Here is a 27,524-nt window from a genome sequence, read left to right as displayed (position 1 = left end):
ACTTCTCTAATTTGGTGAAGGAAACAGACATACAAGTCCAGGAAGCAGAGAGAGTCCCAAATAAGATGGACCCAAAGATGACCACACCACAACACATCATAATTAAAATGCCAAAGTTTAAAGATTAAGAGAGGATCTTAAAAGCAGCAACAGGAAAGCAGAGAATTACCTACAAAGACTATCTGCTGATTTCTCAAAAGAAACCCTGCAAGAAAGAAGGGGCTGGCAAAAAGTATTCAAAGTGATGAAAAGCAAGAACCTACAACCTAGATTACTCTATCTAGCAAAGCTATCATTTAGGATGGAAGGGCAGATAAAGTGCTTCCCAGGCAAGGTAAAGCCAAAGGAATTCATCATCACCAAGCCATTATTACATGAAATGTTAAAGGAACTTATTTAAGAAAAAGAAGATCAAAACTATGAATATTAAAATGACAACAAACTCACAACTATCAACAACTGAATCTAAAAAGCAAACTAAGCAAACAAACAGAACAGGAACAGAATCATAGGTATGCGGATCATTTGGAGGCTTATCAGCTGGAAGGCAGAAAAGAGAGAATGGGAAGAAAGGTGCAGGGATTAAGAAGCATAACTGGAAGGAACAAAATAGACAGGGGGATGTTAAGAATAGTATAGGAAAGGGAGAAGTTAAAGAACTTACATGCATGATTCATGGACATGAACTAAGGTGGGGGAACTGCTGGAGGGAAGGGGAGTACTGGGTGGAGGGGGGGCAAAAGGGGAAAAATTGGAACAACTGTAACAGCATAATCAATAAAATATACTTTAAAAAATAAATAAATAAATATAATTAAATCCTTTACATTTCTCTGCCCACAACTCACATGTTCCCTAGAGAAAATGCTGAATCAGAACAAGGAAGTTTCTAAATTATTGGCCATTTTTCACTGAACATTAAGTTACCCTATAAAATAGAAGTAAAAAAAAAAAAAATCTAGAGCTATGCCTGAAGAGTATAATTAAGCCAGTAGCCTCCAAAAGGTGCTCAGTGAAACTCTGGTGTCACAAACTTCTATATTCTCACAACATCACAGAGCTTTCTTAGATAACAAATAAAAACAATGTTGGGTGTCATCTGAGTAGAACATTTTAATTTTATATTCCAAAAGCATAACAATGAATCGAATGAAAGAAAAACCTAGACATGTACTAGAAAGCTAAAAGTCCATCACTGACTAAAACTCACAATAGGACAGACTCTTCAGAAAAATTAAGTAATATAAAACCAGAATAATGATGCTAAAAAAATATTCTCATAGCTACATCATTTGTCTATATAAAATCAATTGATAATATATATGTGATTTATGAGATGTAGATGAAATATATTAAGTAGATAACTGGTTAGCAGTTACCTAAGACACTTGAGAATTAATAATGAAAAATATTTAAGAATAAAACAGGGGAAATTCAATCCTATATCAACTTTTATCATGTTGTTTTCATCAGTGAAAGAATCACAACATAATGCAGAAAGGGGGTGGGTATATTCACTCACCTGCTTCTCTGTGAGAATGACTCTACCCAGCAACTGTTCTTCTAGACCTTTCATGGTGACAGTGAAGTCGATGATGGAGGTTCGAGCACTTATTTCAGGGGTATAGGCTGGGTTAGGCAGTTTAGTGGTAATGTAGAGTCTAAAGCCATTGAGCACATCTATTTCCTTGTCACTGACTTTCACCTTTTTCATAAAAAAAATAAAGTTAAATAAAACAGAGATGCACTTCACTGTGTCTTTTGTATAGAATTAGGTACTGATTTAAATAATTAAATATACCTGGAGATCATTTATACTAAAAATGAAATGGTCCTCAGGCATTCATAGTGCTTCAAGTCACTGGGAAGGAAGGAAGGAAGGAAGGAAGGAAGGAAGGAAGGAAGGAAGGAAGGAAGGAAGGAAGGAAGGAAGGAAGGAAGGAAGGAAGGAAAGAAGGAAGGGAGGGAGGGAGGGAGGGAGGAAGGAGGGAAGGAAAGAGGAAGGATGGAGGGAGGGAGGGAGGAAAGAAAGAAGTTCAAGGTATACCATTCAATAAATACAGAATTTATCACCAAAACTGTTGTAATCATATTTGAGAAGTGAGAGGAATTCCTCACCCAAAATTTGGCTCAGAAGACTAGACTGATGATGTCACACATGTGCTAAAAAGATATGAACAGGTATACTACTCACATGAGATTTTCTAGAGAGATAAGACTAGGCTCTCAAGCAGGTCCAAAAAATCTCTTGAGAGGATCAGGAAGGGCTTTTTGGTGGCTAGGGTATGGGGTTGGAATGAGTGTTCCAAAACATGGGCATGGACAGGGAGTTGCATACTTTGACTTTCTCACCAATGCCAACGCAGAGAAAGAGTACCCAGGTTGTCTTAACAGCCTGCCCAGATTTGAGATAGAAGGGGAAAGGGACATGATGGGGCTTGAAAACTGTCCACAGTCAAACATTAAAATGGAGTCAGACTTTACTGCACATGTGAAGTAGATATGCCTAAAAGAACTACTCTTGAATACTTGGATTCCAACTCAGGAAGTGCAGAAAAGCAAAGCAAATGCCTCTTGCCACTGACTGGCATTTGAGTTACTGCCTACTGAGAAAATTTCATCTATGTCATATTTACCTAATCTCATGGTAATTGTTCTGCACAGTTTGTCAAAAGGGTTCACCTACCTTAAAGGTAGACCCAGTCTTAATGAAGTTTCTCTCCAAAACATTCTCCAGGGCTGGATCTAGCTCCTCACCAACATCTTCAATCAGCAAGGGCCTTCCAAGAGAAAGGCTGTCCTCCAAGTGGTTTCTGAAGTACTTGTGATTTAGAGATGTGACCTAGAAACCAGATCAAAATGTTGCCTTTGACAGACGGTATCATAATGCAATGCACAGAAATAACTCATAAATAATTGTGCCTAAGCATCCTATTACAGAAGACAAAATACAGAGAATTCAGAGATCCTTACTTGAAACCACACTGGTGAAGTGGTACAGAAAGTTTAAACTGTTTCCATTCTTTTTCTTAGCAAACATCATTCCTCTTTACTAGGAAGCATGAAATGGCTCTGTGTGGCAATGCTGCCTTTCCCTCACCACCACTTTTGTGACAAATAACCATGGAATAATTATGAAGTGTCCTTATAAAGTGCTGTCATTTAGTGTCATACAACTCCACCATGCTCTTTTTATTAAAGAGAGCCTTAGTACCTAACAGAAGAGAATCTGAAACCTTTGAAAGATGGTATCAGTAGAGATCAACACAAATGCAAATAATGCAATTTTTAGAAATTATTTCTAAATATCAGAATCTAAATATTGTACTATGTAAGTTACATAAAAGTTGGATCATTATGTTGTACACCTGAAAGTAATATAATACTGTATGTCAATTATAATTATAAATTAATAAAATAAACCAAAATAAACAGAAAACAGCTCTGTAAGATGATAGAGAAATAGATGATAGAATTATTTCTAAACATCAAGTACTTCTTTATTCTTGGATACTTGTTGATCTGAGGCAATAAAGCTTGGCTAGTAACATAAATATACCCAACACAAATTACCTGGAGTTCATTTTGGCTTTCTTTATTTTTAATCCAGGTCTTGCCTTGAGTTTGTGGATCGATTAACAACGGATAGCGAGATGCCTTCGTGACAATAATTCCATTCTGAATGGACAGGTCATCTTTTGGCAGGCCTTGGAGATTCCATTCACTAATCGTAGGAGCATCAATCAACATCTCGTTGAGGTTTAGACTGTTTGCAAATGGAATTTCCCGGGCTTTCATTTCCTTCTGCCAGTTGTATAACAACAGATTGCGAAATTCTTGGTTAAATGGACCAGAATAAGACAGAAAAGCTGTGGCCAACAATACATCCCCTATAATGGAAAACACAAAACCATAAAATACACTTTATGATTAGCCTTGTAATTTTGTGGAATATCAAAAATGAAAAAATTCTTTTAAACTATATTTCAGAAACCAATTTGTAACCCATGTTGCTGTGTCTTGATGAATAAGCAGTAGTTCAGTTCATTGTTAAACAGGAACCAAATGGTCTACCAATGATGGGCTGCTATAATCAAACACTGAGTTATTTTGACTTGTGAGTTTAAGATACAAAACTTAGAAGACAGAGACTCCCTTCAAAGTGACCTTGGTCAATATCACCATTCATTCAGGAGAATTCCAAAGTGCCCTGATAATAAGAGGTTTAAGGGTGATTAACACATCTAATAAGGACTGCATAAATGTCAGGCCAATGTTCATTCTTCTGAAATACTGGAGACTCATGTACACACATGTTGTGCATGTGACTTGAAAGTGATTAAATGCTGGTTTGTATTCTGATTAAAGCTTAATTTTGCTAACTTCCTATCAGAGTCAATATGTAATCTCGTTAATAAAGAAATTTACATACCAACAAGTCTTTTAGTTTGTGCAGCAAACTCTTTACTTTGTTCTGTCCATCTTTCTTTTTCTCCTGCCAAGCCACCGATCAGTGCGGAGGCTGTCTGCATCTTGTGTCTGCACCGCTCGGCATCTTCAAGCAAGGTCTAAAACAGGAGAAAACTTATTCAGATAAATACAGCCTCTGGCTCAAAATACAATTTAAAACATTATATATTATCTGCCTTTCTGAGACATGTGAGCCATTGATTTCTTAGGAAGCATAAGATTCAACACCGTGTGCCTGTGTCTGCCCCAGCTTGTCTTCAAGGAACTTGGAGAGCATTTCACCCCAAAGCAGTAGAATATACATACTTTTCAAGTGCACATGGAATATTTTCTAGGGTAAACCACATGTTAGGACACAAAGGAAGTCTCAATAAATTTAAGAAGATTGATTTCATATCAAGCATCTTCTCTGACCACATGCTATGAAACTAGAAATCAATCACAAGAAGAACACTGAAAAACAAGCAAAGACATGTCAGCTATATTACATGTTTATTAAAGAATGATCAACAACAAGATCAAGGAAGAAATCAAAAGATACCTTGAAACAAATGAAAATGAGGACACAACACTCCAAAATCTGTGGGACACTGGGAAAACAATCCTAAGAGAGAAATTCATGCATTATAGACCTATTTCAAAAAACAAGAAAAAGCTCAAATAAACAATAGAACTTTAAACTTAAAAGAACTTAAAAAAGAACAAAGCCCAAAGTGAGTAGAAGGAAGGCAATAATAAAGATCAAAGCAGAAATAAACAAAATAGAGTCTAAAAAAATGATACAAAACATTAATGAATCCCAGAGCTGTTTCTTTGAAAGAATAAACAAGACTGACACACCTTTAACCAGACTTATCAAGAAAAAAACGAGGACCCAAATAAATAAAATCAGAAATGAAGGAGGAGAAACAACAACTGACATCAAAGAAATACAAAGGATTGTAAGAAAATATTATGAACAACTATATGTCAACAAACTGGACAACCTAGACGAAATGAATGAATGCCTAGAAACCTACAATCTACCAAAAATAAATCAGGAAGAATCAGAGAATCTGAATAGACAAAATATTTCTAGTGAAATTGAAGCAGTAATAAAAAAAACTCCCAACAAACAGAAGCTCTGGATCAGATAGCTTCACAGGTAAATTTTAGCAAACATTCCAATAAGAACTAACATCTCTCTTTCTCAAACTAGTTCATAAAATTCAAGAGGAGGAAAGGCTCCCAAACTCATTTTATGAGGCCAGCATTATTTTAATTCCAAAACCAGATAAAGACACTACGAAAAAAAAGAAAATTATAGGTCAATATCCCTGATGAACATACATGCTAAAATCCTCAACAAAATATTAGCAAGCTGAATATAGCAATGCGTCAAAAAGATAATACACCATGATCAAGTGGGATTTATTCTGGGAATACAATATTGGAACAGTCACAAATCAATAAATGTAATTTGCCACATAAACAAAAAGAAGGATAAAAAACACATGATCCTATCAATTAATGTAGAAAAAGCATTTAATAAAATCCAGCACCCATTTAGATCAAAACTCTTAGCAAAGTGGGATTAGGGAAAACATACCTAAACATAATAACGGCCATATATGACAAACCCACTGACAGCATCATACTAAACAAGCAAAAACTATAAATGATCCCCTTAACATCAGAAACAAGACAGGGATGTCTGCTTTCACCTCTCTTATTCAGAATAGTACTGGAACTCCTAGCCCCAGCAATCAGACAAGAAGAAATAAGAGGCATCCAAAATTGGAAAGGAAGAAGTAAAACTGTCATCATTTGCAGATGACGGGATACTATACATAGACAGAACCCCAAAGTTTCCACAAAGAAACTACTAGAACTGATAAATGAATTTAGCAAAGTAGCAGGATACAAAATTAATATCCAGAAATCAGATGCATTTTTATAGGCTAATAACAAACTTAAAAAAAGGAAAATTAAGAAAACAGTTCCATTCACAGTTGCTACAAAAAGAATAAAAATATCTAGGAATAAACCTAACCAAGGATATAAAGAACCTGTATTTTGAAAATTATAAGACACTGAAGAAAGAAACTGAAGAAGACACAAATAAGTGGTAGCACATACTATGTTAATGGATAGGAAGAATTAACATTATTAAAATGTCCATACTACCCAAAGCAATCTATAGGTTCAACACAATTCCTATCAAGATTTCAATGACATATTTCACAGAATGAGAACAAATATTTCAAAAATTTAAATGCAACTAAAAGAGGCCCTGCATAGCAACAGCAATCCTGAGAAAGAACAAAGTTGTAGGAATCACACTGCCTAATATCAAACTATACTATAAGGCCTTAGTAATCAAAACAGCATGGTATTAGCAAATAACAGACCCATAGGTCAATGCAACCGAACAGAGAGCCTAGAAATAAATTAACACATTTATAGTCAATTAATATTCAACTGGGGAAGCAAGCACATAAATGGGCAGAAGATAATTTATTCAATAAGTGTTGTTGGGAAAATTGGACAGATACATGCAGAAAAATGAAACTAAACCACCTTCTTAAACCACACACAGGAAAAAATTCAAAATGGATCCAAGACTCAAATGTTAGACCTGAAACCATAAAAATTGTAGTTGAAAACACAGGCAGCAAAATCTCAGACATTGCTCATAGCAATGTTTTATCAGTTGTATCTCCCCAGGCAAGGGAAACAAAAGAAAGAAACAAACAAATGAGACTACATCAAACTAAAAAGTTTTTGGACAGCAAAGGGAATAATCAACAAAATAAAAAGACAACCCACAGAATGGGAGAATATATTTGCCAATACATCTGATAAGGGGCTAATATCCAAAATATATAAAGAACTTACAAAACTCAACACCAAAAAAAACAAAAACCCAATTAAAAACCGGGCAAAGGACCTGAATAGACACTTCTCCAAAGAGGACATACAGATGGTCAATGGACATAGGAAAAGATGCTCAATGTTACCAATCATCAGATAAAAGCAAATTAAAACCACAATGAGATACCATCTCACACCAGTCAGAATGGCTACCATCAATAAATCAAAAAAACAAGTGCTGGCAAAGATGTGGAGAAAGCAGAACCCTTTTGCACTGTTGGTGGGAATGCAGATTGGTGCAGCCACTATGGAAAGCAGTATGGAGATAGCTCAAAATTAAAAATGGATCTGCCTTTTGACCCAGCTATCCCACTTCTGGGAATATATCCAAAGGAACCCAAAACACTAGTTCAAAAGAACCTAAGCACCCTTATGTTCACTGCAGTGTTATTTACAATCACCAAGATATGGAAGCAGCCCACATGTCATCAGTAGATGAGTGGATAGAACAGCTATGGGACATTTACACAATGGAATCCTATTCAGCTATTAAAAAAAAAGTTTTACCCTCTGCGACAGTGTGGATGGACTTGGGGAACAATATGCTAAGTGAAATAAACCAGTCAGAGAAATACAAATACCATATGATTTCACTCATTAAGTGGAATCTAATGAACAAACAGAACTAACAAGGAAGACAGGGACAGACTCATAGATGGAGAGCAGGGTGACAGCTAGGTGATGGGGGTTATTAGGGGAAGGAGGGATTGCCTGGAAAGAAAAAAGGACTCATGGGCATGGACAACAGTGTGGTGATTGCTGGGGGAGGTAGGGACTAAATGGTAATGGAAAAAAATACAATAAAGATTAGATTTTAAAAAACAATACTTGAGAAAAAAATTATAAAAATTGTTAATCATGATATACCATTGTTAAGAATTCATTTAATAAAGCAGTATGTACTGAATCATCTGTTATAGTTTTAAATGGATTTAAAAGTATATGTAATTGGAAGCACATGTTCAAAGATGAAATGATAAGAAGATAAATATTTCTAGTGGTTCTCTCCAGGGTTACCTATATGTATTTTCTGTAAGGAACATTAATTGCTTTTGTAGTAATAACACAATCCAGTGCTTTACAAAAGCATGATATTTATTCAGCCTAACTAAAGATTGTTTCAAAGAATAAACAGGATAAAATGGGAGGGCCTGATTTGAAAAACATAAGAAAAAATGCTACACATGAATCTGTTATCATCATCATTATAAGGAAGCTCAGAACACTAATGCTACAGAACTGACTCCTACTCTAGCTGAACATCTGGACATCTGACCAATGGTCCTTAGTATTTGTTAGAAACAAACCCCAGGGCTTAGTCAGGGACGATGTGTTGTGTGTGTGTTTGTATAAATTTAATGAATCCTTGCTGTGAACCAAACCTTTGGAGAAAGTAAAAGAAGAGTGAAGGGATTACCACAGCCATGCAGAGAGTGACAGTCCCTCCCAGCCAGAGGACCGTTACCTGCTTCTCAGATATGGCTTGTTCATACTCAGCCTGCACCACATCAAGCTCTGCCTGCTTGTCGTCCAACTCCGCCTGTGCTGTCTGCAGGTCCTGCATGGCCAAGCCGTAGCGATTCTCCTGCACCACCAGGTTGGCCTGCATAGGACACATGGGAGGTGGGGATGGGCATCAAACCACAAACCCAGCATTTCCAAGTCTGAGAACATTCAGCTCTGTCTCATGGTTACAGCTTTTCTTTGTTCCATCCTTAGAATCTTTTCAAATCGCATTAAGTCAAGACCAAATCTTCATGTGAACTTGACATAAATGTTTATAAGCAGAAAATTAGACTCTGTTAGAAAAGAAGTCAGTAATTTTTTTCTATATTTTATGCTTTGGGGGGCCAAAAGGTAAAATCAAGGCAATGCTTAGTTAGTTACTTAAAACTGTAAAAATGTTCTTGTTTCATGAGCCATACAAATACAGGTCGTGGGTTAGAGCTGGCCTGTGGGCCATCGTTTGCCAATCCCTACATCAAAACATTGCAATATTAACTGTATGTAGGTAAATGAAAGAGCACTCTAATATTAAGAGTTGTAAGGAAAGAAAACTTTTATATTTAAAACCATCTGTCTAGCAGGACTGACCACTATTGATGAGGATGTTAAAACCAGACAAAGATGGACCATAACTCTTCGCTGAATACAAAGTTCTAGGTTTTTGTGGGTAGTGGTGGTCTTGATGTATTCCTGTAATCTTCATACATTTCTTGCTTTCCAAAAAAGAACTGGTACCTTGAGCTGCGACCAAGTAAAAATAGGAAGCTATCAAGTTAGACTCAATAGACATAATCAAAAGCAATATTAGCAAAAGATGAGGTAGAAAAATAGTCCATGCTTACAGAAATTCAGATTCTTATGCAAATTTTTCTGAAATCAAATTTCTCCTTTTAAAATCTTTGAAATTGATATTAGTGGATAAATCCACTATGTAAGCCATCTTGTTCTGATGTTTAAGAAGACAAAATTATCTTAATAACATTATTTTTTGCGATAAATTATTTTCCTATTTGAAAGCCTCAGGCTCCTAAATTTTGGCAGCATAATTCTTTAAGGGAAAAGTCTAAGTTCTATAACTGACTAGCACCTAGGATAGGCAAAAGCATGGGTTAAAATTATAATTTAAAAATAAATTGACTCTTCAGACCTATTTTTTTCTCAGTTCTGCTCTAAACTGCACCTATTGTCATGGTTTAGACACAGAAGAAAAGCAAGGTCACTGTGTCAACTCACTAAGTTACCCAATAATGTCAAACTACCACAGCCCCAAAAATTTTTAATATTTTCTAAGAATTTACTTTAAAAAATGTTTTTAATGAAGCTCGCAAAAGTTGCTAACTAAAATGTATAGAATCTTTCAAATCCGACTGCTCGCAATAGGATTTGCAGGACTCTATTGGGGTTATTTAAACTCTGAGAGCCTCTGTTTCTCCATTGAGATAATGAAAAACTAACTTTTAGGATTTGTGTGTGTGTGTGTGTGTGTGTGTGTGTGAAGATTGAATAAGATAACATATGTAAAAACCCAAGTCTGGGACCTGGCATACAAGTTCAGTAAATAATAGATATTGTTATTGTTTGTGTTCAATATTGAAGGCTTTACTGTTGTAATCTTCTGTTTATATGGACTGATATTTATAGGTTTTCATAGTTTTCAAGGATATATTATAATGAACTTGAAGAGAATCTAAATTGTTGTTGTTATAATTAATATTTAAGTTTATTCACTATAAGTCAGCGGGCCCATTTATAGGGGTTGTGAGATAAAAGAGGATGGCCCCTCTGTGTCTCTATTACTAATTAGCATAAAAGAAGTTGCAAGAGGAGTTTTATGGGTGTCCTTAATCTGCCCTCACCTAGGAAGCAGGAGTTTGTGAGTAAAGAGCCTCCAGGAATAACAGAGGTTAGAGGCCTCGGTCTGTATTTCTTAACATATTAGGCAGAGTTGCCCAATGGTCTTCTACTTCTCCCTACATAGAGAATGCATAGGATCTATGTGACTGCACTTATGAAAGTTCCCAGATGTTGGGTGCTGCTCATATAGGAGGGCACTGCCAGAAGAGACTTCTCAGGAAGAGAAGTACAGGTTCCAGAAGCAAGTAAACGGTCTCTACTTCTGATGGTAATTCCCTTCACTTCCTACTATAGGGTCTAGATTTTCCTAACTCTGGGTGGAGGCTGAAATGTACTTAACATAAGGGAAGAGACTGTGTTGGTCTTATGTAAGCCTTGTTCAGAATGCCACTATTTCATACTGAATTCAGCACAATTTATTTAAAATAACTATGACAAATAAAAACTATCCATTGTGAATTCAACTGTAATTTCCTTAAAGACAATATGCATGCTGAAAAAATTATCAAGGATGCTCTGAACTTTTCACTTCATATGGTGGTTATAATTCAGTCACTATCAGAATGTTGTTTTCTGAGCCATGCTAGAGTCTTCAATGGCCCCTAAATTCATAATGTCAGACAGCTCAACATCAATTATTTGCTTTAAAAGTCTCTGAGGCTCTTTCCATTTAAGGTTGCCCTAGGGCCACGAGGGCCTCCACAACTGAATAAATGGTGCTGGTATAATAATAATTAGAAAATAAAATGGGATTTGCAACTCTATCCCTATCCTTTCTATTCTTGATTATTTCTATCATGATTATTAAGTTCCTTGGGTAGTTTATAAGCATAAGTGGATTTTAGTTGATGGTTGAAAGAGATCAGGCTCATACAAAAGTAAAACAATCAACCAGCCATGAGGTATAATTTCGGGGACATCAGTGTGCCATTTGCAAATCATGGAATTCTTTCTGTATCTGTTGAAGAATGAGTGTCATTAAATGGTGGGAGACTATGTACAAATGAAGTGTGGAAATGCAATTATGCAAAGGGGAACATAGGCATATTCTCAAATCACATGATATCATAAAGAGATAATATTCAGTGTCTTTCCTGAGGGACAAAGGAGAGGGAATACTATGTCAGGCCCTGCAACCAAGACCAGCCACTAACGTCTATGTGTCAACCCTGCATATTTCACAGGATTTCCTGGTATGAGATTTTGGACATTATCAGATGATTCTGTACTATAGTTATGTTTCTTTTTTTTTTTTTTTTTTGAGGTTGATAATGTGTAGGAAACTATCCAGCCACCCACATGGGCTTGGTACCCCTGCAGGAAGTCCATGTTTAAAGGTTCACACCATTCTGATTGGAGTAGGAGTACAGAGAAGAAAGAAACATCTTGTGTACAGCCTTTCTGTCACTTGTTGTCCCCATGGACTTCAGTACAATAATACCAAAGGCTGAAAACTCCTGTACTGTGTGAAAAAAACAAAACCAGTTGATCTAGAGACCCCCTTCAGGCATGTGTCATGGAGTTTTACCTAGGAGGCTTACCTTCAGAGGCAGCACCTCTCTGTTTATAGAAAAGAAAGATGCCATGGCTTTGGTCCAGGAACAAAGACCGGCTACATTCCCGCATACTCGTTTAGCAGTTTCGATGTTGTAGTCTGCCATTTCAAAGTAAGGAATCAAAAATTCTATCACTTCTTCATTGATTGTGTCTTTTGGGAATTGCTATGAAAAAAAAGTAAAATAAAGTCAAAATACTTCTTCTCATGAAGTTATACTCACATTAGTTCACAATGCTATTAAGCATTGACAAGGATGAATGACATCATATTTTGTAAAAACTCCAGGACATCGGGCAAAGGTCCTAAAGATGAAAGAAGAGTAAGCAATGACAGCAAGAAGTCAGAATACACTTTATCTTCTGTGGAAAAGATATACCAACCCTAAATAAATCTTCTGTAATCCAAGGATAAAGGAAGTGATTTCAGTGATAAATACTAATATGGTTATTAGAATTTGCAAAGCAATAACATTTTCATGTCATTAATCCTAAATAGATGAATTACCCATAAAATCAACAATGGAAAACAAACACACAGAGGGATATGTAGCCTAAGGATATATATATTTAGCATATAGTGGCAAGTAAATCCTCAATACGTTCAGACAAGGTTCTATTAAACTCACCTGAAATGTAAAGATAATAACTCAGACATTAGGCCTTGAGGGTGACAAATTAATTTTTAATCATAACTACAAAGAATATGGCAAATTGTTATCTTCTGGAAGAATAAAATGTTTTAAATACTAGCAGAAGTAGATAAAGAATGCCTTCTTGCATTAAGAGAAAATAATGAACAAATAATGAAATTGGACCTCTTAAAAGTGGTGTTTGATCATCTAAAAGAGGATGGACAAATGTTTTCCAAGAAGAAAAAAAAAATCAGTGCCTAAATAACTCAGTGAAACAAGCCTTCACAGAAAATACATAATGTAGGGTAGACCACAATCTCATTCAGACCTATTTTAACACACTTTCATCTTTTTTTTTTTAATTGTTCTATTATAGTTGTCCTAATTTTCCCCCTTTGCTCTCCCCTGCCCCACCCACCCCCTCCTCCCACAGTCAGTCCCCACCCTGTTGTCCATGTCCATGGGTCATTTATTCTTGTTCCTTGACTAGACCTTTCCTCTTCTTTCCCCCCTTATCCCCCTTCCCCCTTCCCTCTGGTCCCTATCAGTCTGTTCCTGGTTTCCATGCCTCTGGTTCTATTTTGCTCATTTGTTTGTCTTGTTCATTAGGTTCCTCTTATAGGTGAGATCATATGGTACTTGCCTTTTGACACCTGGCTTATTTCAATTAGCATAATACTCTACAGTTGCATCCATGCTTTCGAGAAAAGTAGGAGACCCTTCTTTCTTTCTGTTGTGTACTATTCCATTGTGTAAATATACCACAGTTTTTTGACCCACTCATTTATTGATGGGCACTTACGCTGTTTCCAGCACTTGGCTATTGTAAATAAGGTTGCTATGAACAAAGACAGGCATAGCTTCTTTTGAATTAGTGTTTCAGGATTGTAAGGGTATACTCCAAGCAGTGGAATCACTGGATCAAAAGGCAGGCCAATTTTTAATTTTTTGAGGAAATTCCATTCTGTTTTCTGCAGTGGCTGTACCAGTCTGCATTTTCACCAACAGTGCACTAGGGTTCCTTTTTCTCCACATCCTCGCCAGCACTTGTTGTTTGTTGATTTGTTGATGATGGCCATTCTGACAGTCATGAGGTGGTATCTCATTGTGGTTTTAATTTGCATCTCTCTGATGGCTAGTGCTGTTGAGCATCCTTTCATATGTCTATGGGCCCTCTGTATGTCCTCCTTGGAGAAGTGTCTGTTCAGGTCCTTTACCCATTTTTTTAATTGGATTGTCTTCCTGGTGTTGACTCATATGAGTTCTTTATATATTTTGGAGATCAAACACTTGTCCGAGATACCATTGGCAAATATGTTTTCCTATATGGTTGGTTCTCTTCTCATTTTGATGATGTTTTATCTGAGCAGAAGCTTTTTAATTTGATATAGCCCCATTTGTTTATTCTTTCCTTTATATCCCCTGCCCTAGAGGATATATCGGCAAAAATATTGCTGCATGGGATATCTGAAATTTTACTGCCTATGTTTTCCTCCAGGACTTTTATGGTGTCACGGCTTATGTTTAAGTCTTTCATTCATTTGAGTTTATTCTGGTAACACACGTTTCTTTAATGAGACTCGAAAAAGTGAAGCCAGAAGAAAAATCAGAAGAATATTCGGGAGCAATTTAAGGGTGCTGGTGACAAAAGGCCAAGTGCTAGGGAGCCTCCAGGATATATATCTGCTCTGTCACCAGATATATAATGCAGGAGCCCAGGTTCACTTGCCAGGATTCAAGTCCCTTGTCACATTTATCTGTGAAAACTTCTCTGCCTCCATTACCATTCCAATGCACCCAATAGGAGTTCGCCACCACCTCTTTTCCACTCAGCGTGTCATTCCTTCACAGTGGCACTTACTTCACAGCATCTCACATTTTAATTGTCTGGGGCAAGTCTGTATGGCCCACTAGTTTCACAAGCTACTTACTGTTACAGCTGCTATAAGATGGTCTCGCCACAGCAGCCACTGGGCGATGTTGAATTAAAAACTGAATGACAGTGCTAACATTATGACTTGGGAAATGCATGTGGGTTGGGTATTCCCAATTAGTTTTCTCAAGATTTAAATATGAACAATAAAACTTCTAGAAGATAACATAGAAGCATTTATTTTGCCTTAGAGGTAGACAAAGATTTCCTAAGGAGAGCACAGAGAGTACTTAAGGAAAATATTGAAAAAATTGGACTACATTAAATCTAAGCATCTGCTTATCAAAAGACACCATTAATGCAATGAACAATTAGGGTAGAATGTGAGAGAAGATATTTTCAAACATATGAATGATAAATTACTCATATTTTATATATAAAGAAATTCTACAAAGTAACTTACACTACCAACCTGTAAGTTCTGTAAAAAGTTCCCTGCAGTCATCAGTTTTAAAGATTCCTGCCAGGAAGGAATTGTACAGCTTTTTTCCGGGTCAATTTTCACTGCATTGACTTTCCTTTGAAACAGCAGCAGCACACAATCCATGATCCTCATGATGAGATGAGGGGGCCGGCCCAGTGTGCGGACGGTGGCAATGTCCGAAGGCTTGATGGTCTGGGGGAGGAAGGGAGGTTATCATCCAACCTCAGATGAGAAAGTGCAGATAAACTTTTCATCTCTAAATGCTACGATTTAACAGAGGAAAACAAGTATTTTTAAGTTAGATGCAGTCATGGGGACTAGGTGCATATTTAATCCCAAAGAAATTCACGTCCTCAAAAGTTCAAATGTTTACAATTCAAACTGACAATGAGGAGAGAAATACTGCTGAGCAGATAAGGAGCTGTGACTTCCCTAAAACTGTACAGACCACTTAGTGTCAGAAAACAAAAGAGTGTAATCTGAAAGAAAAAAGAATAGTCAGCACTTATGTGCATAGGAAGGATTCTCAACCAGGAACACTCCAGTATTTGCAGTGCTTTTTGACTCATTAGTTATGTAGGTCAAGAATCTGCCTCTCTCTCTTAAGCATCTCTGACTTGTCACAGTGGACTGACACTAGTGGGTAGCCCCAGGGCTGACAGATTGAATAATTAGAGGTTTCTTAGCTGGAAACTGACCTTTAAATGACAGAACTTGGGCAATAAGAATTTCACTAAGTTAGAAAAGTTCTGTTCCATTTGCAGTTTGGAGATTCTTATAGCGTAAATTATTTAATAATCACGTAGAACCACTGTGGTTGATAATAACTGTTCTACCTCTTATACTCTTTATGGAATAAGTACTGGGAAAATATTAAATATAATACAGTGTATATCCATTCCTTCCAGATCTTGAAAACCTTCCACTTATTTGCATCTGCATCCCTCCTGCCAAAGAAGATACTCAATGTTCTTCTCATCAAAGCTAATGATCTTTTCCCCAAGGACTGTGAAAGGAAAGAAGAAAATCGCTGAACTCGGTAATTAGAAATGTAACTACATACTTTGAAAAGGTTTGTTTCAACAGACTAGTATTTGTGAAGTGAAGAATAATTTGTTTTTATAAAAGGAAACTAGAAATGGCAGATAGACCTTTATTTGAGATGTGTGGCTATAAAAGAAAGGAAAGAAATATAATAGCAGCCAATGGGAAAGGAGGGTCAAATTAAGTTACATAAAGTATAAAAGCTGAACATGCTTATTTTATTTTAGCTTTAGAAAGGGGACTTTTCCAACAGGATTGGGCTCCTTATTTTAAGGTACCCAGGTAAAAGGAGTTAGGGAAAGAGTTATATATGAAGCTCAACCTATTTCAGCTAAATACTGAAATTCTCTTTTCTCAGCAGGCAAAGCAACATAACCGTTATATAACTTCCCATACATCACTGCAGTATAATGGTTATTTAACATCTGGAGGCATTATGATATTTACATTGAGTCAGATTAGCACTGAGTTAGGAAGAGACATTCTTTGCTGTTACCTTATTTCTTCTATCAATTTATGTAACCTGATGCCACAGTGTTAAGAGTTTGGATGTACCTGGGACTTTCTTTGTATACACTCTGTACCATCTTTCAAGATTTCAAAAGCTCCCAAAGAGGCAATAAGATGGAGGCACAACCAATGAAAGAAATTATTAAAATCCTCTCGCACACACCTCATCATCTTAGTCCTGCTCCCACACACTTCTGCACTGATGATTATATAATGTAGAATATTTGAGTGATAGCACTAAATTAGAAGGATCCTGGGAAATGCGTACTTTATAATACTAAAAGAGATGCTAAGCCTTTTAAGTCTCAGGAAGATGCAGGTATTTAAGCAAGACCTGAGATGCCATATACTCTATTCCTATGATGTTACGGGTATAATGAGTTCAATAAAGATTTAGAAGTTTCTTTACAGTATCATTGTCTTTTCTCTGTTGATCAGACACTTTCAGAGAAGCCAACATGCCTAATAAAGGTTGGGGGGGGTATAATAAAGATAAGAATTTCAAAGAGATATCTGCATCCCCATATTCACTGCAGCATTATTCACAACAGCCAAGCTACAGCAGCAACCTGAATGTCCACCGATGAATAAATGGATCAAGAAAGTATTTTGTATATAAATAAAATTCAGCCTTAAAAAGAAGTGAAAAAAATCCTTCCATTGATGACACGGACCTAGAGGATATATGGTAACTGAAATAAGCTAAACACAAGAAGACAGATACTGTATGACCTCATTTACATGTAGAATATAATTCAGACTCATAGAAGCAGAGAGTACAACGGTAGTGGGCAGGGGCTTGGGACAGGAGAAAGGAGAGGTGATGATCAAAGAGTACAAAGTTTCAGTCATGCAAGATCAATAAATTCTAGAGATCTATACAGCATAATGCCTATAGTTAATAATACTGTATTATATACTTTGAATTTGTTAAGAGAGTAGATCTTATCACACAAAAATAATATTATTAAAAGGAGCAGGAGGAAATTTTGGAAGATGATAGGTATTTTTATGGCCTTGTGGTGTCAATGGTTTCACAGGTATATCCTGGTCCCAAACTCATCAAGTTGTACACATTAAATATGTAGTTTTTTGCATGTCAATCATGCCTAAGTTTTTTGTTTTTGTTTTTGTTTTTGTTTTAAGGAGAAGAGATGAGGTGCCCACCAATCTGACAGATTGAAGACCCTGGAGGACTTCAAGGTCTAAGAAAGACAGTTTAGCGAGTGCACGAAGGGACAGTGACGCAACAAGGGAATACATGTCACATATAAGTGCAGTGTGAAAAGTTGGAGAGATAAAAAGAAGGCGAGATCTAATTCACATATGGTATATTGACTCAGAAAGCTTAAAGACTTCGCTTGGATCAAACGGATTCAGAAATGTTTCAGGAAGTATGCTAAAGAAGTGGTAAAAAGAATAATGATAATTACATTACCAAGTAAAAACACGCTCCACTGAGGTTATGTAATCTGAATTAGCAGTGAACAGATCAGCAGTGTTCCCCTTCTCCAGCAGCTTTTCATCCAGGAATCAATTACATAAGGCAGATGAATAAGACCAAAGTAAAAGCAATCTTACATTGAGCCCCCAAAAATGTTCAATTGAGACTTTAAAATTGTACTAAGCCCTTTAAGGTGTGGTCTAATTCAACAAAACTCATCATATTTCCTCAGAATGCAGCCTCCTTTCTAATTTCACTATTTGTTACCACCACACAATTGCATTAAATCATTGTGTTGGAAGTCTGATCAAACTCTGACATTAATGAGCTACTTTAGATCACTAGTCCTTTATATGAATAATTCATAGATAAACTCATAGATTGTTATGTCTCACAAGACCACTATAGTATCTCAAGTAATGAGTGAGGAAGTGATAGTTTAGCAATTTTATGCAGCTTTCTCAAAGTCACATAGCTTATTGGTGACAGAGCGGGAATGAGAACCCAGGTCTCCTCACTGTCATGATAGGACATTGCCCACCAATCAATCACGAGTGAGGAAATGAGATGGGAAGTAGCACATGCAAAATCTATAAAGACCTAATAACATCTCCAAGCAAAAAATATTAGTTGAAATTGTTCCTGTGGAGACTGCTTTGGGCTGAAGCAGTAGAGCATTTCCTGTTGTTACCGTCTTTTCTTAGTTCTCCTCCTTGGCCTGAAACTTGACATCTGTTATGTCACACAGATTTACCTGCAGGGCCACTTCTGCTTCTTCTAAAGCTGGTTTGGCTGCTTCTAGTTTCTCTTCTGCAATGGCTTTATCTTTAGAGATGCTGTCTACGATGGCCTGTGCTTTGTCCTTCACCTTCTGTACCTCAGCCTTGACCTTTTCAGCAGCCTGTGCCTTCATCGTCACTTCTTTTAAGACCTAATTCAACATAAAACAAAAAATACCTCATCAAAAATTACCCAAGACAGAGCTGAAAAGGCACATTTTTGCATTGATTTCTTGATTTTGTCCACTTATAAAAAATTTTCATGCATAAAACTGAGTATTTGATGCTAATGGAAATAAGTAATTTGTACTTTCACGGTTTTAACTTAGCAACTATGCATACATCATTAACATTTATGAACTGGGAACACAAAATGAATGTTGTACACATGTGAATGTCCACACACCATGTCGGCCTTATCATTTGCCACTTGCAGTTCCTTTTCTTTCACTTCCAGTTCTTTGCTCAGAGCTGCCACAGATTCCGAAGCTTCTTTTAGTTTTTTCAATCCAGTATTCATCCTGGGATTGAAAGATCCAAGGGGGAGCAATGTTAAATTCTGTGGTACCTGGCCACATTTTCCAAGCCGTCTACTATTATAGATAGTAATGGCCATATTTGAAGAAGGAGCATATATACAAATAACAAATCTATCAGGGCTTGACAGGCTTGATTCCAGTCCGAAGACATTTATAAGTTTTCCATAGACTGTGTGTGGAAAGAGAAAACCTGCTAAAAATATTCTGCATGACATGAGGAACCACAGTGGGTCTAGCATCTGTATCATGCAGGTAACATGCTTAATGAAGTTTTGCTAAATGACAATAGACATCAAATGCTAGAAGGCCTATGTTGGAGGAAGCAAAATTAATGACTTCTGCTTGTCAAAGGAGACCAATGAGGTTAAAAAAGGAAAGATTTGGGATGAAGAGAAGAAAGGAATTTAAAGTCATGAGAATAGCATCGGGAAAGGACAAGCTGCCTCTCCGAACCTGAAGTAAAGCATCGTAAGACTGAAGTCCTCAGAGCTGTTTAGTCTGGTGTCCCTCATGCAACAGCCCTGGCTACTTCCGGCCATATTTAGGTAGAAGATGAAAGTGGTCAGAAAGAAAAGCAGAGAGGATGGAATTTGGAACAAACCTCCGTGAAATAGGGTATTCACAATGCAGAGAACATCAGACAGACTATCCTAAACACTCAGAAAGGGTGAAGGAACAGTATGAGAGGAGGGGATGTCTGGGTCCTCAGCTTCCTTCCAGGTCTGCTATTTCTATAATTATGTCAGTCATTATTAGACCAAGTGGTAAGCCACAAAAAAAGTTGGCAACATTTTATCCTATTGGGCAAGAATAAAGCCCCTAGCAACCATAATCCTTTGCATAGGCTTGAAAGGAGGGTTTTTTGATCTCAGCACTACTGGCACTTGGGGATTAAAAATTCTCTGATGCAGAGGCTGTCCTGTGCACTGCACAATAATTAGCAGCATCCCTGACTCTATTTACTTGACACCAGTAACATTGCTCCACGCCCCCATCACCCAAGTTTTAACAAACAAAAATGTTCAGTGGGAGCAAATGTGCCCCCCTATTGAGAGCCACTGATGTAAAATAACTGTACGTAAACTTCACATTTACCTGTTGGCCAGAGTTTGCACTTCCGTGCGCTTCTCTCCATATATGAACTTATAGCCCTGAATAAAGGAGAGGTATGACTTGGGAGTCACATGGGTAGAACGTCGGAATCTCTGGAAATACTCAACACACTTCTCAGCCACCCCATCCTGAAAGGAGCCCATGCACTGGACCACTTCCTTCTTGGTTTCCAAACTGCAGTCAATATCATAGGAAGAGAGGAAGTGTTCAGACACTAGAAAGAATAAAGACAATAGCACGTGAAATATGAACGCGAATTACCACCGTAAAAGTTAACTGGCTATTTTTAAAAGACTCAGATGTATCTTAAGACTCCATACCATTTTTATAGCCCCAACTAGGTAGATATAAGTCAGCATGTTTGGTCCCAGGCCTATCACATCAATAATTTTATTTTCCCTTTCATGTACAAAACTATCACACTTTAAGCCTATCATTCTTTGTTGTCTGGTACTTTCACAGTGAAGTCTCTTCTACACAGCTGCAGGTTCTGGTCAGCAGCCAGCCTGTTTTATGGTTTACATAAGGACAAAAGTGGTACAAATAACTCAGAAATCAGTGCCCACCTGGTACTCATATTTAATAGTCTCATTCATTTTGTTTACTCAGAACCTGTCATACCATTAATCCCCCCAGGCTCTGACTGCATTTGGCATGCGGAATGTTCACCACTAAATATTTTTATGCCTGGGCCAACTTGTTATTAAATGTAGGAGCTGGTCATCTGCAGTCAGTCCTTTTAAAATGTTTGGGTAAAAATCTCCTGTTGTCGACCTTTATCTTCCCAACAGTACCAAACACAGGACCAGTTCTCAAACAGCATTTCCTTTATAAGGAGAGGCCACAAAGTCAGAGCTAACCAATCATCACAAACATATTAAGTGTCTGCTCCACACCCCTCTGGGATGATGTCATGGCATGAGAAAGGAGAAAGATAATGGTCTTCTCCCCAGGAACTCAAAAGGGCTTTACATAATGCAGTTAAAACATCTCAACCACCCTTATGAATCTTAGGGAAAAAATGGCCTATGGATTTGCTTTAAAAATACTTAAGATATTAAATTATGTATATAAGAGTTGCAAATATTTAGAAAATGGCCAATAAAAAGGAAGATAAAGAGAAGGAATCAAGTAAACAAACCTATCAGGTGATAGTTGGCAAAGAAATAAAAAGTGGTATCTTTACCATTAAAAACAGATCACTAAATTAATGCAGTAATTGTGGGGCAGTATTTACATCTATGTAAGTAATAGAGACTATTTACCATATACACTGAAAGGCAATAAATTAAGACACTCAGAAGTCTTAAAGAGACAGTTCAAATTACAGGAAGTTTAAGTCTGGGCACTGGAAACACAGGAACAATTCTGACCTACGACAAATTTTTTGTAGGTATTAAGAACAACAACTTAAATATTCACTATGTGTCAGACATTTGCTTTCCTTGGCATTATGACATATCTTCAATAAAGTGCCTGCTTTCTGAAAACTTCCAGTTGTTCACCACGTAATAATTATTTTCCTTCTTATGTGACCAGAGAATATCAATAATGGTAACTTTTTTCTTTATGTAACAAGGTGTCTTTTTGTTTCTCCAAAAATCAAAGAGAATGAAAATGGAATTGATTCAAGCATGTTTTTCCATAGACCCACAATCTCTGATGCAAGAATGGTCATATAAAGGATCAGATAACTTCCTCTCAGGGTGACCCAAGCCTGCTGAGACTCGGACAAGAGGCCATGGAAAACCCTCCCATCATCTTCAATTTCCATTCATCAAACCGCCAATGCCAGTATTGGGGCCCACCTTCAGTAGGGGTCTTCGGTTGCAGTGGGTTATATCCTGGTAGGGTGTGTTCAAGTCACTTGATGGGGAATAAGGTGTTGTATGTGTGGAACAGAGGGGAAGACACTGGGCTCAGTTCTTGAAATTGCTGTCCTCCAATTTCTACTTCATTTGCATTAAAGGAACTGAAGTAACAAAGTGAGGGAGGCACTTTAGGTGCCTATCCAATGGCCATTCCCTCACTTCATTACTAAAATAATCCCAATTTTGCTCAGGGTGGCAATTTGTCCAGCTAAAACTTTTGATTCCCCAGACTCTCTTGTAACTAGGGGTGACCCAGTTCTGGACAGTGACATGTGGACAAGTTCCTGAGAAAGAATCCTACCCAGAGGCAAAAGGCAAAGCTCCAGGCAGGTTGCCTTGAGATGCAGCAGCCACATGAGCCTGTAAGAGTAACAGCCACATCCTAAGGATGACAGCAAGACAGAAGAGGAAGATCCCTCCTGGCATTGTCCTGCACTGTGCACTCTACGTTTTCTTGGTAGCAGGAAAAAGGAGAAAAAAACTTACTTATTTAAGCAACTATTTCTCTGGTTTTCTCTTGTAGACAAACACATTCTTTTCTTAACTGATACCTTCAGAGGGCAAGCATATCTAATCTTGGAAGATCCTAAATCACAGAAGCTTATCAGTTAATCCTTACAATGCCCACAAGTGATGGATAGCATTGTGTTTACTTTTGTAGATAAGGATAATGAGGCTCAGAGAAGTTGGCTTATAGGTGGCAGCCTTGGAATTCTAACCCAAAGGTGATGGACTCCAAAGTCCAGTCACTTTGATTTAGAAATTCAAATAGAAGCAAACAATATAGTCTTTAGAGTGCTAAGAAAATATTTTTAATTGATGCCCAAAGTTCAAAAATATTTATTGAATAGTGAGTTTCATAAAAAATACAACACTTCTCCTGGAAAACCGTGGGCACTCATGGTTTGTATGACTTTCCGGGGTTACTGTGTGCAGTTGCTTCATTTTTCTTTACACTAACCTGTTAGTTGTAAACAGTTGCAGAAGTCGAACTCATAGGGCCAAAATCTTGTATGTATGATGTAAGTCAAGTAATAATTTTCAAAGAAGGTCATGAGATTTACATAATTAACATGATCTTCTTTGAAAAACATATATGCCAAATACATGCTATTGATTATGCTTGTGATTTTATTTTCAAATGGGGATGGCCTATTTTCAAAACTATGTGCTAGTTTAAAATGGAAGCTAGAAGAACATTACTAGTTACCTTGGACAAGTCTAAATGAAGTTAGTTAATTGATTTAGTAGTAAGTTTGAAATCAGAGTTTCATTAAGAAATAGAAGACCACCAGAATTAAGATAATACAGATATTCTGAAACAATTTCTTCAAAGCAATGCCATGTAAAGCAACAAAGATTTGCCAGAATAGAGATTATTAAATGGTGGGAAGATAGAATTTTACAGCATAAAGTGAAATATATATTTTTTTAAATGCTTCATCAAGAGACTCAGGCAATTTAAGTTCAATTATATTAAAAAAACTAGTTATTAAGATACTACATATATAAAATTAAACTGCTGAGCATGTTTAAATTAGAAAAATACTCTCCACAATAACAAATTACTCAAAAGAAAAAATTTTTTAAAAATCCCATTTATAAGAGCATAAAAAAAGAAAAAACCTTAGGAATAAACTTAACCAAGGAGGTGAAAGACTTGTACAGTGAAAACTACAAAACACTAATGGAAGAAATTAAAGTAGACATACATAAGTATATTGAAATACATTACATGTTTATGAGTTAGAAAAATATTATTTTTTTAAATGTCCATACTACCCAAAGCAGTCAAAGCAATCTACGGGCTCAATACAATCCCCAACAAAATTCCAACAATAGTTCTAGAAGTCATATGGAACCACAAAAAAAAAAAAACAAAAAAAACCAAAGCCGAAGACATCCTACTCCCTGGTTTCAAAATATGTTACAAAGCTACAGTAATCAAAACAGTATGGTGCCAGCATTACAAACATATAGACCAATAAAACAGAATAGAGTGTCCAGAAGTAAACTCATGCATATATGGTGACTAAATCGTCAACAGGGTGTCAAGAATACACAATGGGGAAAGAATAGGCTCTTTAAAATGGTGCTGGAGCCCTTACTGGATGTTGGTCAAGGGTTGGGTATCCAGGGTTAGGTGTTTTCCTGCAAACCAAAAGTACTCTGGTTCAATTCCAAGTCAGGGACATGCCTGGGTTGTGAGTCAGGTCCCCAATTGAGGGTATGAGAGAGGCAATCAATGTTTCTTCTCACACATCAATTTTCTTTCCCTCTGGTTCTCCCTCCCTTCCCTTCTCTCTAAAAATAAATAAATAAAATCTTTTCTAAAAGTGCTGCTGGAAAAACTGAATATCCATATGCAAAAGAATGAAATTGGACCCTTATCTTACAGCATACACAAAAATCAACTCAAACCAGACCTAAAACTTAAATATGATATTGGAAACCACAAGACTCTTATAAGACATTTGAACCAGTGATTCCACTGCTAGGATTATACCCGAAAAATCCTAAAACCCTAATTCAAAAAAACTTATGCACCCCTATGTTCATAGTAGCCCTGTTTACAATAGCCAAGTGCTGGAAACAGCCTAAGTGCCCATCTGTAGATGAGTGGATCAAAAAACTGTGGTACATCTACACAATGGAATACTATGTAGCAGAAAGAAAGAAGGAACTCCTGCCATTTGCAACAACATGGATGGAACTAGAGAGAATTATGCTTAGTGAAATAAGCCAGGCAAAGAAAGCAAAATACCATATGATATCACCCAATACAGGAAACTAAAGAGCAACACAAACAAATGAACTAAATAGGCAAAGACTAGAATAGTAGTCAGTTGGGGGGGGGGAGAAGGGGGATAAATAAGGGAAGGGTCTAGTCAAGGAACGTGTATGAATGACTCATGGACATGGACAACGGGGAGGGATATAATTGTGGGAGAAGGGATGGGCTGGGAGGGGGAGAAATGGGGGAAAAATGGGACAACTGTAATTGAATAACCAAAAATAAAATTTAAACATAAAAAACAATAAAAATAAAAAAAATAAAATGGATGCACAAAAAAAAAAAAAAAGACTCTTATAAGAAAGAATAGTGGGTAACTTCCTTGACATTGGTCTTTGCATTGATTTTTTTGGATTATGACACCAAAATCACAGACAACAAAAGCAAAAGTAGACAAGTAGGACTACATCAAACTAAACATCTTCTGTATATTTGTACTTCAAAGATATTAAAAATCATCAGTATTTAAGAGCCACAGATTAGAAAACTACAGTTGTCAATAGCAGTGTGCTAAGGAGAAAACTTCTCCTGTGGATAAGAGTTTATATACATATATATGGCTACCAGCCCCAATACTGACACTACTGTGTTCTTGGTGCTTCTGACAATTCCCTCAGCTTCACCCTCCCCAGTTTCTCCTTCTATAAAAGTCAGGAGAGGATGAGCTAATCAGCCCTTCTCTCTCTGGGTACCATAGAGCTGGACAGCAGGTGTGGGAGGCAGGAGCAGCAGGTGGTGAGAAGGTAGGCTCCGGAATCCTTCCTCTCCTCCACTTTTCACCGTGTTATCTACTATGGCTCCCTGTGGGCTTTTACTGGGAAATAAGACTCTTCTTAACCATTATTAAAATACAATAATCAGACAAAAGTCTGAAAGCCACTGCCATTGAATCAGGACTCCCCTGAGCTTCTGATACAATACATCAAAGGTGAGACCTAAGTAACTCTACCACCTAAAATACCCACAGATAATTTTTCACTGAAAGCTGAAAAAAAAACCTTAAACTAAATGAGTGATCTCTAGCACTTTCCTTACTACTTTCACGTTCAATTCCATTTACAGAGTAAGAGAAGCATTAATGTTCTATAGGATGGAAGATCAGACAGACGCAGATGCAGCAAGGACCCCAGTCATAGAACCGTTTGGTGAACATCCTTCCCTAAGGACAGACACCATCAGAGGACTACTGGGTAATGATTTTCAATTAGATTTCTAGCACTACAGCCACAAAAAGAAAACTTCCAATAAACACGTGGCTTAAACTACTCTTAGGCTGATCAACCCACCTAAAGAAGAACACAAATGCTATCAAATTAAAAAACTCAGTGGTTTCCTGTGAGTTCAGAACCTGCCTGGGACTCCACCTGAGACATAGTTTCAGAACTAGAATTATTATATATTAATGCAAAGGGATACAGACTGAAGATCTCATTCTCCGATAACCATGCTCTGGGAAACATGAACTACCAAATAAGAAAGAACATCCTCTTGCAAAAATCCTCTAACCTTGGACTAAGTGACTTTTGACTCAATCTGGTACAGAGACAGCAAGCAACATGGAATGTAAAGAAACAAACACTGTAAACCAGAAACTCTGACATAAAAACGTCCACCACACTAACCAGCGATTAAGGCGTCCTTAGGCCATCGGCTGAACCAGTCGACAGTGCATCCTGAAATCAGGGCAGGGAACTTCAAAGCCCGGTTTCGAAACTTCTCCCCCACCGGTGAAAAGCAGAGTACAACGTGCAGGTTCTGTCGGACCCGACTCATGAAGTAGCCATACAGGTTCTCATTGGTCGGAGGACATCTGGGGTGTTCTTTTTTCATGACTGATATGAGATCACTATTAATTTCATCAATTTCATCACGAGCAAATAGATTGGAGACCTGAAAAAATAGTGCAGACATTCAAATTCAGTACAGACATAAAACAGTTCAAAACAGGTAGCTCAATATACGTTTTTCCCCACACGTGTTCTTAAACTCACCTTTACAAAATTAACCAACAGTCTTCAAGATGAGATAAACCACATTTTAAAATACACAAATGATTCTATTATTAATTGCAAAGTCACAGACTGTCCTTGTAACCTCTCTCTTCTGTTTTTTCATTTTTCACTTGGAGTACTCGCTGAGGT

The 27,524-nt window shown here is 37.1% G+C and overlaps 1 protein-coding gene across 1 annotated transcript in view; it reads right to left on the bottom strand.

Annotated features, from left to right (window-relative positions):
• The window catches only part of DNAH5 (dynein axonemal heavy chain 5), a 214,577-nt gene that overhangs the window by 41,372 nt on the left and 145,681 nt on the right, over positions 1–27,524 (bottom strand). Inside the window, exons 57-67 of the mRNA XM_090279309.1 lie at positions 27,006–27,273; positions 20,701–20,932; positions 19,473–19,587; positions 19,042–19,218; positions 15,278–15,481; positions 12,285–12,464; positions 8,849–8,986; positions 4,433–4,568; positions 3,574–3,890; positions 2,687–2,842; positions 1,523–1,705 (exon numbers count right to left, since the gene is read on the bottom strand). Of these exons, the coding sequence (XP_090135435.1) occupies positions 1,523–1,705; positions 2,687–2,842; positions 3,574–3,890; positions 4,433–4,568; positions 8,849–8,986; positions 12,285–12,464; positions 15,278–15,481; positions 19,042–19,218; positions 19,473–19,587; positions 20,701–20,932; positions 27,006–27,273 (2,106 nt within the window). The remainder of the gene's footprint in view (positions 1–1,522; positions 1,706–2,686; positions 2,843–3,573; positions 3,891–4,432; positions 4,569–8,848; positions 8,987–12,284; positions 12,465–15,277; positions 15,482–19,041; positions 19,219–19,472; positions 19,588–20,700; positions 20,933–27,005; positions 27,274–27,524) is intronic.

The sequence above is a fragment of the Furipterus horrens genome, unplaced genomic scaffold (genome assembly GCF_987537825.1).
Source record: "Furipterus horrens unplaced genomic scaffold, mFurHor1.1.pri manual_scaffold_5, whole genome shotgun sequence".
NCBI lineage: Eukaryota > Metazoa > Chordata > Mammalia > Chiroptera > Furipteridae > Furipterus > Furipterus horrens.
This window is presented reverse-complemented; position numbering and strand designations above follow the sequence as displayed.